This window comes from Tachypleus tridentatus, chromosome 13, assembly GCF_004210375.1.
Source record: "Tachypleus tridentatus isolate NWPU-2018 chromosome 13, ASM421037v1, whole genome shotgun sequence".
Lineage (NCBI taxonomy): Eukaryota > Metazoa > Arthropoda > Merostomata > Xiphosura > Limulidae > Tachypleus > Tachypleus tridentatus.
Window position 1 is genome coordinate 33,649,464 of NC_134837.1, and position 15,152 is coordinate 33,664,615.

The 15,152-nt window shown below is 33.1% G+C and overlaps 2 protein-coding genes across 3 annotated transcripts in view; one reads left to right on the top strand and one right to left on the bottom strand.

Moving 5' to 3' along the window:
* The window catches only part of LOC143237168 (ras GTPase-activating protein 1-like), an 82,091-nt gene extending 76,369 nt beyond the window's left edge, over positions 1-5,722 (bottom strand). For both annotated transcript variants that reach the window (XR_013019900.1, XM_076476132.1), the window contains exon 1: positions 5,393-5,722. Coding sequence is in view for 1 of the 2 variants with exons in the window: in XM_076476132.1 (XP_076332247.1) it covers positions 5,393-5,574 (182 nt within the window). In the remaining variant the exon portion in view is untranslated. The remainder of the gene's footprint in view (positions 1-5,392) is intronic.
* A 114-nt stretch (positions 5,723-5,836) lies between these two features.
* LOC143237167 (lon protease homolog, mitochondrial-like) overlaps positions 5,837-15,152 on the top strand; it is a 57,396-nt gene continuing 48,080 nt past the window's right edge. Inside the window, exons 1-2 of the mRNA XM_076476131.1 lie at positions 5,837-6,656; positions 13,394-13,482. Of these exons, the coding sequence (XP_076332246.1) occupies positions 5,859-6,656; positions 13,394-13,482 (887 nt within the window). The 5' untranslated portion in view covers positions 5,837-5,858. The remainder of the gene's footprint in view (positions 6,657-13,393; positions 13,483-15,152) is intronic.

A 15,152-nucleotide genomic window follows, 5' to 3' on the forward strand; every position in this document is an offset into this window, starting at 1 on the left:
TAATCTTGATTATTACAATACAACCACACTTGAGAATTCATAAACAATTCAATGCTCTTGAAATAAAAGACAAGGTAAAACAAAAACTAAAGCTTTATTCATGATCACAAATCACAGCAAATTGAACACATACAAGAAAATTTAACATGTCTATTCAATTTAATATCAAGGAAAAGAATGAGTGCAAGTGCTTAGGTGAAATTACCATGCATGGATGTTTTGTGTTCCTCCTATTAATGGAAAGTCATTGTTGCCTGAAAACATCCTTATGCACCACTTCAGTTCATGTTAAATATGTTAATTTAGGTAAGAGTTAGGTCAGGGCTAATAGCATGCAAATCTATTCAGTAGATAGATGCATAGGGAATATAGTTATTCTGTGTTTGTTTTTGAATCTTGCACAAAGCTACACGAGGGCTACCTGTGCAAGCCATCCCTAATTTAGCAGTGTAAGACAAGAGGGAAGACAGCTAGTCATCATCACCTACCACCAACTCTTGGGCTACTCTTTTACCAACAAATAGTAAGACTGACCATCACATTATAATACTTCCACAGCTGAAAGGGCAATCATATTTGGTGCAATGGGGATTTGAACCCGCAACCCTCAGATGACGAGTCAAACACCTTAACACACCTGGCCACGCTGAGCTCAGTTGTTCTGTATGAGGAAGTGAGGTTTCTCTTCAAATTATGACTTTACTAATTACATATAACATATTTTGGACTGAAAAAAAAATTACTCCTTTAGTTAACTTTCACTTCAATCACAATTCTACTGCTTTTCAGCTACACTTTGACAGTCCCAAAGTATATTTAATGTAATTTTATCACAGCTATATAACTCTGTGCAAATAAACTATCAAGTTAAAAGCATGTCACAAATAAATTACAATCACAATGTGCATGTTATAGGAAACTGAATATCACAAGTAATTCTTTTTCCATTTAAATGTTTTCATCAGACCTGATAAATTTCTAATTTTTACATTTTGATTGCTTTTCTGTCAAAAACTAAAGAATAAACATAAAACATGAAATCTAATACTAACATCAGGACTCATTTTTTTCATCAATGGATAAAACACTCCAACACCATGTTTTGTAAAAATGTTGGTATCCCAAATATTATTTATAATTATTTTTAATACACATAATTATCACAAATTAAAAATAAAACATCCTAAAACTACTATAATCTAACTGGACTTCTAAGTACAGAAATTAAATTCTAACTGAGCTATAAACAGTTTAAAGAAGTTCCATTATCTGGTTGACCTGAACACCACAAAGGTAAACAATGAAACTGAGACTACACATTTTCTAAACTAGCAATTAAATAATTCAGCTTCCTAATGAAATTTGTAAGGAACTATCTTTTCTATCAGTTGTAAATTATCCAGCAGCAAATGTCAAGAGAGAACAGTAAAATTTCTTGAAAGACAGGATGAAATAGAAGAAGTATGGAACGTGGGTATCACTTTTTTTGTTCATAACTTAGTAAGGCAAGAAACTTGAATGCTATAAATTTATATTATGGCTCAGAAACATGTATGCATGTAACTGGTCTTATACACTCAGAAGATAACATGGAAATCTAAAATCACATGATACAGAGAAGTAAAGATTAAGTAGAACTTGTATCATATTAAAATATGATTTGTAAACATTTTATTGTCCAGTTAATTGATACATAAATTAATTAGATTTTAAATGTAATTTTGTAAATATGTTGTAACATTTTATCTACCATCATTCCACAAGATAAAACATACAGCCTGACCAACTAATGAATAAATATTTACTGTAAAATATTATTAAGGGTTATAAGTGTACCTGCCAGTTTGGCTTCCAGTTTTAATTTCACATTCCTCTACGTCACCCACTCAATCCTTTCTTGGCTAAACCTGTTTTTTCACAACTAAGGTGTTTTTGATTAGATATCATGACTTTGTTATCAATACACACCAACAAATAATAGTAACTAAGAAAGCAGCACTCAACAGTAACCAACATCAGCTTTAGGATCTCAACCCTATTATTTGGAACAGACCTTTAAAGAATGAACCAGATTCTTTAAAAAAAAAAAAAAGTCTTAATAGCTTTCTTTATAATAAATCCTTGGCAACTATAAAACAGTTTCTTGTATTCATTCATACGTACTTGGTACAGCTGTATCATACATCATTTACATTAACAACTTAAACTAATATCATGTGATACTAAATGCTCTTTAATTAGGCAATTTTCATAAAATACAAGTTTGTGCTGAAAAGTTAGAAAAGAATAATAACTGTCCATTTCTTATGATTCATTTGAAAACATCAGATTGGAAACTGTTAATTTAGTTTGCTTGACCTAACCAATACTTATGTATTTACACGTGCTTTCACCCTATAGTTTTACTGCTATAAGTCAGCTATCTTTAATTAAATTAAGAAAAACTTAAATTGACCACCCATACTCGTAAGTAAACCTGTAGTAAAAATTTTAGACCAATAGTTCGTGTGACTTTTTGCATAGGTACAAGTAAAAACTTTGGTCAAAACTGAGCAGTTTTGTTGAATAACTTTGTACATGTGGCTTATATTTAGACCTAGTCTGACACCTAATTGTAGTTGTAAAGATATATCAATTAAATTGAAAAAAAAATCCAGGAAAGTTAAGTAACTTTTTCTATCAAATAAATTTTCTGTTTGTTTAGCTTAAGGAAATTAATAACATAATAGAAAGAAATTCAGTAATGATCCAAGAGTACAGTAGAACACATATTTTGAAAGTATGTAATAGTTTAGACTGCTAAACTATCACTTTGTTAAAAACACACAGTGTGTGCTACACATTGTTTTCACTGCATGACATACTACCATGTCTTGATAAAATGTAAGGATAACTCACTGATCCCTTTAAACTATCCCAACTGCTAAATTAAAGTTTAAAATTCAAAAAAACAAAACCCAAATACTGCATCATGTTTTTATTACCAAACTCAAGAAAGAATGTCAAGTTGTAGAGAAGATCCATGAGATGATTCCAGGTTTGAAATTGTTAATGTATTGAAAAAGGTTGAAATTCCTTTGCATGTTTTTGTTGGATAGAAGAATGCTAGGCTGGGAGGCATTGTGTTCTTTTCAGATTTTTAAAATGTAGAACTCAAACATCCAGATGATGCTTTCATAAAAAATTTCTACTAGTATCAAGATGTTTTCTTAATAAAGTGGACAAACTATAACATAAAAGTTAACAATGACAATGGACTGGTTGGTCCATCTTGGCTGTCCCATCCACAAAGCTAAATTATAACTCCAAAACAGCTCTTGCCATTAAAATATTTATTCATCCTCCACCTCACCTGAAAGCAACTCATTCCAAATGCCTACCAACTTACTGAAAAAAATAGCTGTCATAACTGAAAATGACTTCCACTCTGCCAAAACATATCTGTGTCTTCTAGTACCAAAAAGATAATGCATCAACATTGTCAATTCCACAATCTTAAACATCTCAATCAGATCCACTCTTAACTATTCTATTTTCAAGAGAATACAATTTCAGGGATCTAAACATACAGTAATTTTCTATCTCAAGTATACTTCTAGTAGCCCTCCTCTGAACCCTTTCCAACAATTCAATGTATTTCCTAAGGTAAGAAGTCCAAGTCAACACAATAATCCAAATGAAACCTAATCAGTGACCTATACAATGAAGTTATGACCACTTTAGATTTAATACTCAGTATTTCTGCAGATACAACCTAAAATCCTATTTATTCTATTATTAGCAACAGAACACTTCTTGAATGATTTAATAGACAAATGAAACAACACAACACTGACCTTACACTTCTTATAATTAAAACACACCATTTATTCCCACAAACCATCAAATATATTCCTTTATAAAACAACAGCACCTTCATAATGGATAGAAACACTACAGACATTAGTATCATTAACAAATTTGGCAATTTATTTACCACTTATTCATCTTTATCATTAAAGGAAATAAAAAGGAGCATAAGTTCTAATACTAAGCCTTAAAGCATCCTACTTGTGTCAATAATTCAGTTTGACTGAACTACAATTATGAAAACCCACTGCTTCTTTCCATGCCAGTTTTCTATCTGATCTTAGGTATTTATCAATTTGATTTTTCTGATGAAAACTGTTTTAGCTAATTCACTGATTGATCATACTTTCTACAAAAAAAAAAAAACACACAAAGATCTTCAGCAGTTTCTACATCAAACTTTCTGATATTTATTTGTAATGATTCCACCACCACTCTCAAAACCTGAGATGATAAAACAGCTATAAGATAACTACAAATGTTTGCTTCTCTAAAATCTGCCATCTTTAACTTCTCCAATTAGTAAACTGAAGTGGTATTTTTAGCATAACCAAAAGCAAAAATAAACAGATAAATGTATAAAAATATACTTATTCACTATTCACAGTATATTAAGAAACATATCAAAATTTATTTTTATTTTAATTAATAATATGTATATAGTGGATAGCAGAAATGTGATAGCCTAAATGGATGAAATAACCCCTTGCTATACTCTGGAAATGAAAAACTTCCACCAGGTTTGTAACTAATTTGTTTTTAGTTTTTGGTCACTAATTTATCAAGACCAGAAGCTTTACACATTTTTATTATTCCAAAACAACCCTTTGGTCATTTGTAGCAAACCTAAAATGTAATCAAATGCACCTTTAAAGACATTTAAACAGAGATGAACTTTTAATAAACCATGTATGGTAATTTTGTATCATAATATGTTCCTCTAAATGACAAAACTATCAATAACAATGGTTAAATTCTACAATGTTGTCCACACATTTCATGTTCACTGAGGTTTTATGACACACCTAATATTCTGCAGCTCACAACTAACAATACTTGTTATTTTTTAAACCAAACAAAACTGCCATTTGCAACCTTAAATATCAGTGACGAAACAGGAGGTAAAAAATGCATACATGTGTCTAGATTATACTGTTCTGGACAACTGAATGCTAATCCTGCATGTTATTCTCTCACAACAAAAGTAAAAGGCACAACAAATCTTTTCATTGGCATATCAGATCAAATTAGTTGCTTCTCCAAACTCTGATGCTGAGCTCTTCCAAATAACATAATGTATCTATTTTAAAACTTACAGTACAAGGTGACAAAAACTGCTAAACGTTCAGAATTGTGTACATTTAGGTTTCTAACCAAAACAACATAATAAAAAAAAATATAAATAACCTCTTCTCGCTATAGTATAAATTGTACAACCCTCGAAACTATGCACCGGTAGCATGGCACGGTATACAGATATATGATACACACTGTAGTACTACTAGTAGTATAAGTTACTTAGTTATATTAGCAAAACACTTACTGGGTCTTAGGTGGTGCCGTAAGAGAAATGTTAACATTTTCCTCAAAAATATCGGTTTCTCCAGAAAAGGGGTCAAATTCATCTAGCATACTACCCTCTTGAACGTCTTCTTGGCTACCTGGAAGAGCCTGTGCTTGTCTTCGCGCTCGACTTTGAGCGAGCTCTTCTTTAAGATCCGCCATCTTTAACTTCTCCGATTAGTAAATTGAAGGGGCATTTTTAGCATTTCCAAAAGTAAAAATAAACAGATAAATGTATAAAAATATACTTATTCACTATTAACAGTATATTAAAAAACGTATCAAAATTTACTTTAATTAAATAATTAATAATTACACGTAGCATACCACAGGTGATTTCCGAGAAATTATAGATTACTCCAAGTGTTTTTTGTTTTTAATTTTTCTTTATATGTGTAGTAACGTAAAATACCGTTTCTACAGGACCTTACGTGATTCTGTGAAAGATGGCGGCCCTCAGTTTGGCTATAAACATTCGTGGCTTATTATCAGGACAATTTTGGTTAGCAAGTGTTACAGAAAAGAGAATTAAACCTACGTCTTTAACAAAAATTTATAAATCATGCTCATCAGAAAGTATGTTTAAAACTTGTAATAGTCACAAAAGTTTTAGTTCTACCGTTACAAGTAAAAAGTACGTAACGAAAAGGCCCTGTAATATCATTACTATTAGGCTTAATACTAATAATAACACTAGAATGAATTGCGTCAGACAACTATATAGTTCTGTTAATAGTTTAGCTTTTGAAAATAACTATTTTAGAAAATTAGAAAATAATAAATATAAACAAAAGTGCGATAATATTCTTGGAGAACATAATGTCAAAGCCATAGCAGCCAAAAGTGCTCAAACATCTCTGAATTTCCAACAAAACACAAACTGGTCAACATTTTCAAGTACAGCATGGCAAGTGAATTGTAAGCACTCTTTATTAGCAACATGTAATGGAATGGTTTTAAAACAGTCACAGAGAAATTACTGTAGAAAGACTGATGATGATGACGATAACAAATCATCAAATGATGAAAAGAAGGAAGATTCAGATGCTGTTGAAGAAAAGCAGAGTAATGATACTAACACTTCAACAGTTATCCAAGAAATGCCACATGTAGTTCAGCCTTATGGATCATCTCCACAAGGTGGAGCATTGGCAGCTATGACAGTCCCTGAAGTGTGGCCACAGGTCCCTATTATTGCCATAAGTCGAAATCCGGTTTTTCCAAGATTTATTAAGATCATTGAGGTTGGTACATTGATAGTGTTATATTTAATAAAGTATGTATATGTGGATAGACAAAGTTTAGTGTCACTTCTGTAGCCCCAAATTTGTATGTTAATTTTTTGTTTACAGTTCAGTGTGAGATTCATGAATTGGTAACAGGTTAATCTTCATTATATTTGTTGTGCAAATTCCATGATGTAGTGTCTTTTTCTTTTACCCTGCTGGAGTCATAACCTTTCTTGCTTTACAGATTCGATTCAATATTAATGATATTTTCAAACACAAAAATGTCATGATTTACATTCTTTTGTAATTGTAAAGTAGAGGAAATTTGAAAAGCTGTTTAATTCAACACTCATAGGAAGTGTAACTTTTAGGTGACATTTGCTACTGAACTACAGAAAGAGACTCAAGAATTTATCTTGTTAAGTCACAGGTCTTATTGAATTTATTGCTTACTTATTTATATTTCACAAATTGTAAGATAATACTTCATCTCCACACATGAACAGTTTGATTCTTCATTTATCTGCATTTCAGACTTGCATTCCACTACCCTTGAGATAACTTCCAACTAACAATCATGTGTTTAACATGAATTGCACTAGTGCATGATTTCATAGCCTTCAATCTATAAGACAGTGATACATCCTTCTTGTGCATTAACTACTCTTAATTACTAGCTCTCAAAATAGACTATTATTTTCTTAGTAATTGTCTAGGACAGGTATGTTTTAAATTATTAATCAGTTATGTGAATTTGCAATAGTTTAGATCTTAAATTTTGTTTATATTTCTCAGGTTTCTTTTATAAGTAAGGAAATGCAATATAATAATTTCTTTTTGCTTACACATTATGAATTCTAAATCATGGGAGCTTCTGCAAGGTTCTTTTGCTTTTGGGAACAGTGGCTTCCCTTATACTACTCATTCATTAAGGCTACACGTGAATCTTCCAGTTGAATTTGCAAGACCAGTGGAACTTCTCCCAGGATCTGTTGTCCTTAAGTGTTCACCACCATTCTCTTCTTGAGGATTTGTCTTTGTATCTTCTCTTTTCTGCCCACATTTATTTCTCCATCATAATACAGATGCTACTCTTTCAAGGTAAGGTGGAGCATGCCTGAATGACTGCATGTGCTTCAGAGAAGCATTTGCTGCATATCAGCATCATTGAAATTCTTGCTTTCCAATTGACATTTTCCAATTTCCTCCATCTCCTCAGATGATCATGACCCACTCCAACAAGTTCAGTTCTTTTCATATCAATCACAAAGAGAACTTGTTCTAAGACTGTTTCCATGTTTATTTCTATTGGGTTTGTTTCACAGCTTATCATGCACAAGGAGCTCTAAACTTGGTGGCAGATCATACTTTCTGGCTAGAATTGGCATTTTCCAATTTCCTCCATCTCCTCAGATGATCATGACCCACTCCAACAAGTTCAGTTCTTTTCATATCAATCACAAAGAGAACTTGTTCTAAGACTGTTTCCATGTTTATTTCTATTGGGTTTGTTTCACAGCTTATCATGCACAAGGAGCTCTAAACTTGGTGGCAGATCATACTTTCTGGCTAGAATTGGAATAATCTCTTCATCTACAGTGTGTTTGTTATGTTTGCATATTTGGGAATGTCTTCATCACTGTTTACACCAGACATCCTCTCTTCAGTTCTTCAACCTTTGGCCTTGGCAATCAGTACCCTCAGTCATAACTGGTTTCACTTTTTTCTTTATACCAGTTCTCTCTTGTGCTTTTACTTTAAAATGCTACACTCCTTGTCAGATCCTGTTCTTGGTACCTCTTTAGCCAGCATAATCCTAATTTTCTTTGTTTTTCAACTGGCATCTGAGGTCTCTCTTTTGTGGGCCCATTTCCTTATTCCCTTGCTCCATTCACATTTCTCTGGGTCATGTTCATTAACTATTTCACTCTGTTGTGTACCACTTTAAATGGTCCTTGGATGAGATTCCTCAGACTGGCATGTGAGGAATCTGCACACATTCACCTTGCTTTATCTTCATCTTCTAGCTGTTTCATTTCCTGCAGAATTTTGACTCCTTCCACTTGCTTTTTCAATAAAACTACATGCTCTTTTTGTGAGGGGAAGTACACATTTTTTTTAAGCATCATTCTCCCTTTTCTATAATCCTTGCCAGTTGGCTATTGTTGCCTCACAGGATATTCTCATTTTCCAAAAGCTTCATTTAGCCATGGGTAACGGAAAGTGCTCATCCGTTCTTCTCTGGCTCTTCCAGTGGCCATTATTGAGATGAGATGCTTTGCAAATTCTTATGGCATTAAAATTATTCAATCCAATTCCATAAACTATCAAAGAAAAAAGTAGCACTAGGAGAATGCATGTCCATTTCCTTTAAGTTTGCCAGCTTTTAAAAGTATGATTTTTGTGGTCTTTCATTAAAGAGTCTCCAGTAAAATATTTACCTTGCAGACATCCTACGAAGCTTTGATCATTTCTCCAGGTTTTTTCTCCACAACTTTTTCTCTTTCTATTCAAGTGGAGCATGGAAAACCTTTGCCACTTAAAACTTTGTTGCTGTTGAGGTGGTGAACCTTTAAAAGTTCCTCAGTGCTTGTATTCATCATTAGTGGAAAGTTGGGCAGTAGTAACACTGTCTTTTTAGTATGAGTCACCCCTCAGACAGTTAGTTTGCCATCCTCCTGCCGTGAGTCTGTCAAGATAAGGCACATATCATTTAGACATACCCTGACCACACTATACATCTTGACCTACTAACCATGTGTGTCAAGGTGCTCAGTTGGTCATGATCTGGTTCTACCCATCCTTGTGACACTTGAGGCTTTTTTGTTTCTTTGCTGTTTTTTTTTGTTTTTTTTTCAGTTTTATTCCAGGCAAAGAGTAGACTGATACAGACAAGATGTGGTCTTCTACAAGTGAGTCTCTATCATCAGATGTGACAACTTTATAGGCTTTCCCTTTGAACATCTTCTGAATGGAGAGAGTTCATCTAGGTTTATTGTTATCATATGCTCCTTCATGATTTCAGTGTGGGATTCCAGCTATTCTGTGTATGGAGGAGAGTTGTCATCTCAGAAATTAACATTTCTTACCTGTAAATGTAATTCTGATACAATACTTTCCTCTTCTCACAAGATAGCAATTGTTATTCATTGCTGCCCTCTGTATGTGAACCTTTTTATTAAGCATGCTACAAGCCTTCCTCGCCTCCCCCATTGGAACTGGATGATTCAAGCATGTGTCTCTTGCAAATCTTCATGCATCACTTCTCTACCAATAGGAGCATAGTATACTCATATGATGCACATGACTTCCTCTTTGCACTTCCACTAAACTGTTGCTTCTCATTTGGCAACACTTGCATTCAGCCATCTTTTTTTTTCTTGTCTTGGTTAGTGTTATAAATTGAATTAGTTATCAAAGTGGTTTAATATAATATATTCTTTTTTTTTAAGCATTTAGGTTCTATTACCTTTATTCTAATCACATTTATTTCTTACATCAAACACTTTTGTTGGCTGATACAACATGAATTCCAAAGCTATTGTCTCCACTCTGGATGTTTCACATTTGACAGGTGCATAACCACAGGCTTCATGTGTTGGTAACTGATCAGGAAATTTGTCTGTGTTTACTTGCAGGGAGATTGAATGTTATATGGAGATAAAGGTTGATCCTCAACATGAGGAAAGTGGGAAAGCTGTTTCCACCTCCTGAATTTGTCATACCTTTCCATACCCATCCTGATGATTCTGTTTGACTTCTTTTTTTTAACTTTATTTCTTAAACATGTGATGTTTTATTCCCTGCTTCTTTATTTTGTGACCCATATCCTTCATTACTACATGAATATGCCTCTCAGTCCTCTTTGTTGTTTTTTTCTCCTATCCCCTGATATTAAGGTTCATACTGAAGAACTCTCTATTGGGCAATGGTGTTAGCATGCCTTATACCTTATAAACTTCAAATCAGCCTGCCCTTGGATATCATGGAGCTTACTGTCCATATCTTGATGAACAAGTGTTGGGCTTAGTTTTACCTGATTGGGGAGCAGACCCCAAATCTCCCATTAGTCTCTTCCGTGCTCAGTTTTCCTACTATGTTCAGTGCATGCCTTTTATTGTTATGTTACATGCATGGCATCCTTCCATAGCTCCTGTCTCTTTATCCCATAACAACCCTCTTCATCCAAAAATATCTCCCCTTTTACCCTCACCAGTTGGGTTTGTCAGTTGATCCAATTGTCTTATTCCTCCTTATCCCCCTTCTCATTATGCTTTGTTCTATGTTACCTCTCATCAAGTCCAAAACCTCATCTTTTTCTTCATTTTTCATCTTCATAGGCTTCTGGAAGAAATCCTGCAATTGAGAAAGTGGACCAACCCTAACATGTTTATCTCCTGTTATTTACATTATATCTTGGTTTCAGATTTCTCAGGTTTTCATTATCCACCTGTGGTTGTATTTTACACTTCAGTGTAATACTGACACTTGGTAAGTCTTCACTTATACTTTCTTTTCTTTCATTCTTCATACCTTCATTACATGGATCCCACTTTGTGGTGAATGGTGCATGAAAAGCATTATTTAACTCTAGATCTGCACTGTATGTCATGTTGACTAGCACTTTCCTTTCCATGGCTTTGCATACTCACCTTTGAGAGGTGGTGTTTCACAAGATTGCTTGTGAATAACCTTATGATATTTGCTTCATAAATTGGCTTGTCCCAGACTGTACTACTCATGGACTTCATACGTAAAGCAGAAGAAGATAGCTGGTCATCTCTGACATGCTTTTATTAAATAAATTGATATGATCTTCTCTTCAAAATAGATTTATAACCCCCAGTTGCAATATCTTAGATGTTGACATTCATCCAAGCTCTCCAAAGCATTCTCAGCTCCCCTTTTCTTCTTGTGAAGTATAGAAGCCCCTACCACTTATCAGTTCCAAACCACTGGCGTGGTCAACTAAGGAAGCACCATGCTTGATATAACAATTCATTTCAGAGTAGTGTTATTCTGCCAATGTAGACAATGTAATATCCTCCAATTTTCAATTAGCCCTACAGTGGAGTTCACTTCTTGGATTGAGAGCCCTCATTCCATCTTTACATGTCAATACCCCACAAGCTGGCTTTGGATTTCGAGTGAACCAATCAGTGTAAGTTGTCACACAGGTTTTGGGTTGTCTATCTTCCTCCCTTGATTTCTTTCTCCTTTTTTGTGAGTCACCACATATTTGGGATTGTTTTGGTTCTCTCCTTGACTCTCCATTGTTCTCTCTTATTACATGGATGTTATTACCCTTCAGATAGTTGATACCTGTTCTCAGTCACAGGAGTTGATTACATGAAATAGACTTCCTTTTGATACCAGGTGTCAAATATCCAAATTGATAGCTCAGATCTAATCCTGTTTCATACTCAGGACTTGGAGTGGTTCTAAATTCCATTGTTTGAAGTGAAGATGGTATGATTGTCATCCCACCCTTGCATGGTTTTTGGTACCTCACAAGGGGGTTTTGGATAAAATTTACTTACCCAGTATGGTCTGTCACACCATACCCACTATTTACCATGGGACACATCCTTGTTTATCTCCTTTTCTTATTGTGAGATTTACTTACTGTGTCTTTCTCCAGTTAGGATCACTTTCCTACTGTATTCTTTTCCACTTGCATGTGCTCCTCTCATTTTCCACCCTGATTTCTCATGCATTACATAAATGGGCAAAGACCATATCTGGCTCAGAAGTGTTGCAGTTTCTATCTTAAGATATGACTCTCTCATCTACCAAAGTATGTTTTGAAATCTTTAATTAGAAGAAGAAATCAGTGCAAGATTCTAGCTAGTCATGTGAGGAGAAGGATGTACTGTATTGGAAGTTATAATTTTTCTATAGTGAAAATGTATTATTAATAGGTATTTACCCCCTCTCACACTTCCCACCCTTCCTCTCTACTCACTTCTGGTGCTTCCATCATCTGGCAGACTTTGAAGTTATAATTGGGTAGAGGCAAATAGAAGAAGTTCCATGCATCATGCAAGTGTACTATGCTCCTATTGGTAGAAAAATTATGTATGATGATTTGCATGATAGACACATTGCAATCATTTGATTCCAGAAGGACTGGATTACAGAAGGTTTGTAGCATCTGTAATAAACATTTATGCATAGAACAGCAGTAAACAAGAACAGCTAATCTTGTGAGCAGAGGAAGTACCTATCAGAAATACATTTTCAGTATAGGAAAATTATAACTTCTGATAGGTGTTTACTTCCATGTACCTTCCCACCTGTATTTTTTGGTGCACTTTCTTCCTGTTTCATCTATGAAGAAAGTTAATTTGAGCTTAAGGGGAGTTGTGTGAGTTGCAAAATACAGTTTTTAGGTGACAAAAATTTTAATTTCAATTTATTAACATTGCAATTCAGAATGTAACTAAAACTTTTTTTTTAAACAGTGCTTCAATGAAATGTTGATTTTTATTTGAGGTATTCATAAATCACTCACTAATGTAGGTCAATAACTTAATAGATCTAAGGAAACTTGAGTATCTGTAAGAAGTTTTGAACTATTAGAAGGATTAAGAGGCCTTATTCTTACTTATATTTGCAAATAGGTTATGATATTTCAAATAATACAACACTCTAATTCTTCTTCAAAACTTAATGTCCTTGATACAAAAGCTTTTCTATGTACTTACTCATTTATATTCGTTATAGGTAAAAGATATTTTTTTGTGTAAAAGGTTTCAAACCCAGATTTGATGGAAATCATTAGAAGAAAAGTGAGGCTGAATCAACCATATGCTGGAGTGTTTATGAAAAAGAATGAGAGGTTTGTATTTCATGTTATTGTGTTTTTGTAATATTTGAGATTATTTTTTTTAGTAAGAATATGTTTGTGATATTCCAGGATCTGATAGGAATGCTTAATGCAAAATGAAATTTGTGTTCTAATTTGTAGATACTAGTTATTTTTATCTAGCAAGGAATATTTGTATTATTCACAGTGAGTTATGTTTGCATTTCATAAAATTTAATGGTCATTCAAATATTTTATGGTAATTATCTTAGCTGAGTGAGGAATATGCACATTTTTGTTTCAAAATCTGTTCTCTTGGTGTTCAATAAACCTAAATCTTTAATCTTTATTGGCAGTTGTCTTAACTTTTTTAATAAATATTTGTGCTTGTGTGTTTCAATATCTTTTATATAAAGCATCTTTAATATTTTCTTTGAATGTTTTTTTAAACGTCTGGATAAAAGAAAAAAAAACAGAAGATCAATGTATTAAAATATACTGGATCATATTTTACAGGTTAGTAAATAAGTTCAGTTTCAATCAAACTACAAACTAAATATTTAGGAAAATGTAACTGGATAAAAAAAAAACATGAACATGATAATAAGAAGCATTTATTAAACCTTTGGGAATCCTCACAATGCTATTATCAGTAACATAGAGGAACAAAACAAACAAACAATATTTGTAATTACAACATAAATATATACATAAAGGTAAACAATTTGAATATAAGATAAGAAAATGCAGCACAAGTGAATTAGGTAAATTACAGTAACTTTAAATGTAGAGAACACTGTATTATTCAGGGATGGAAGGATAGTTTTTATGTATTATGTCTCTTTTTATAAGAAGTCCACTGTCGATAATGTTTGGTTGTTGAGAGAATCTTAAAGTTGGAGAGTGAAATTGGATGTTCTGTTTCTGTAATGATAGGTATTAGTGGAGTTGGAAAAGTTTGTAACTTTTTTTCCAGTTTTTATGGATATGTCCATTTGTTCATGTTTCCACACACTTGTAAGTAGATGATATGAACAATGGGCAGTCAGCAAATGATTTTTATGGTGGAAAATTTTTTTCAGACTGAAATTCAGTTTCATAATAACTTTCTGGTCAATGTGGGGATAATAAATGTTACATAATGTTCTTAACTGCTGCATGATTTTGTTGTAATTACAAATATTGTTTGTTTGTTTTGTACCTCCCAATTACTGATGATAGAATTGTGAGTATTCCAAAATGTATAATAAGTGCTTTTGTTATTGCATTCATATTTAGTTTTACCATTACAATTAAACTTTTGTATAACTTGTGAAAAATCATTTGCAAAAAATGCTTATCACATTCTACAGAACTAATAATTATCTCATACTAGTACCAGAAATAAGTTTTCATGTGTACCAAGCCTTAAACTCCCATTCCTGCATAGGTTAATGTGTAATGCACCAGTATATAATGCAGTCAGATTTAAACTACACCTTTCCACTATTAGGAGAGCTACAGTTATATTCACAGTAGACTATATGAACATTCATTCCCTGAAAAAAAGGCTCATTCATTTCTTCAGCAGTGCTTTGTTCAGAATTTGTTGGGTTTTTTTATACATCTTATTTTAATATTTAGTTACAAAATCATCTTATTGTCTTATGCTTGTACTTAAGTTCAACATATATATATATATATATATATATACACACACTCAT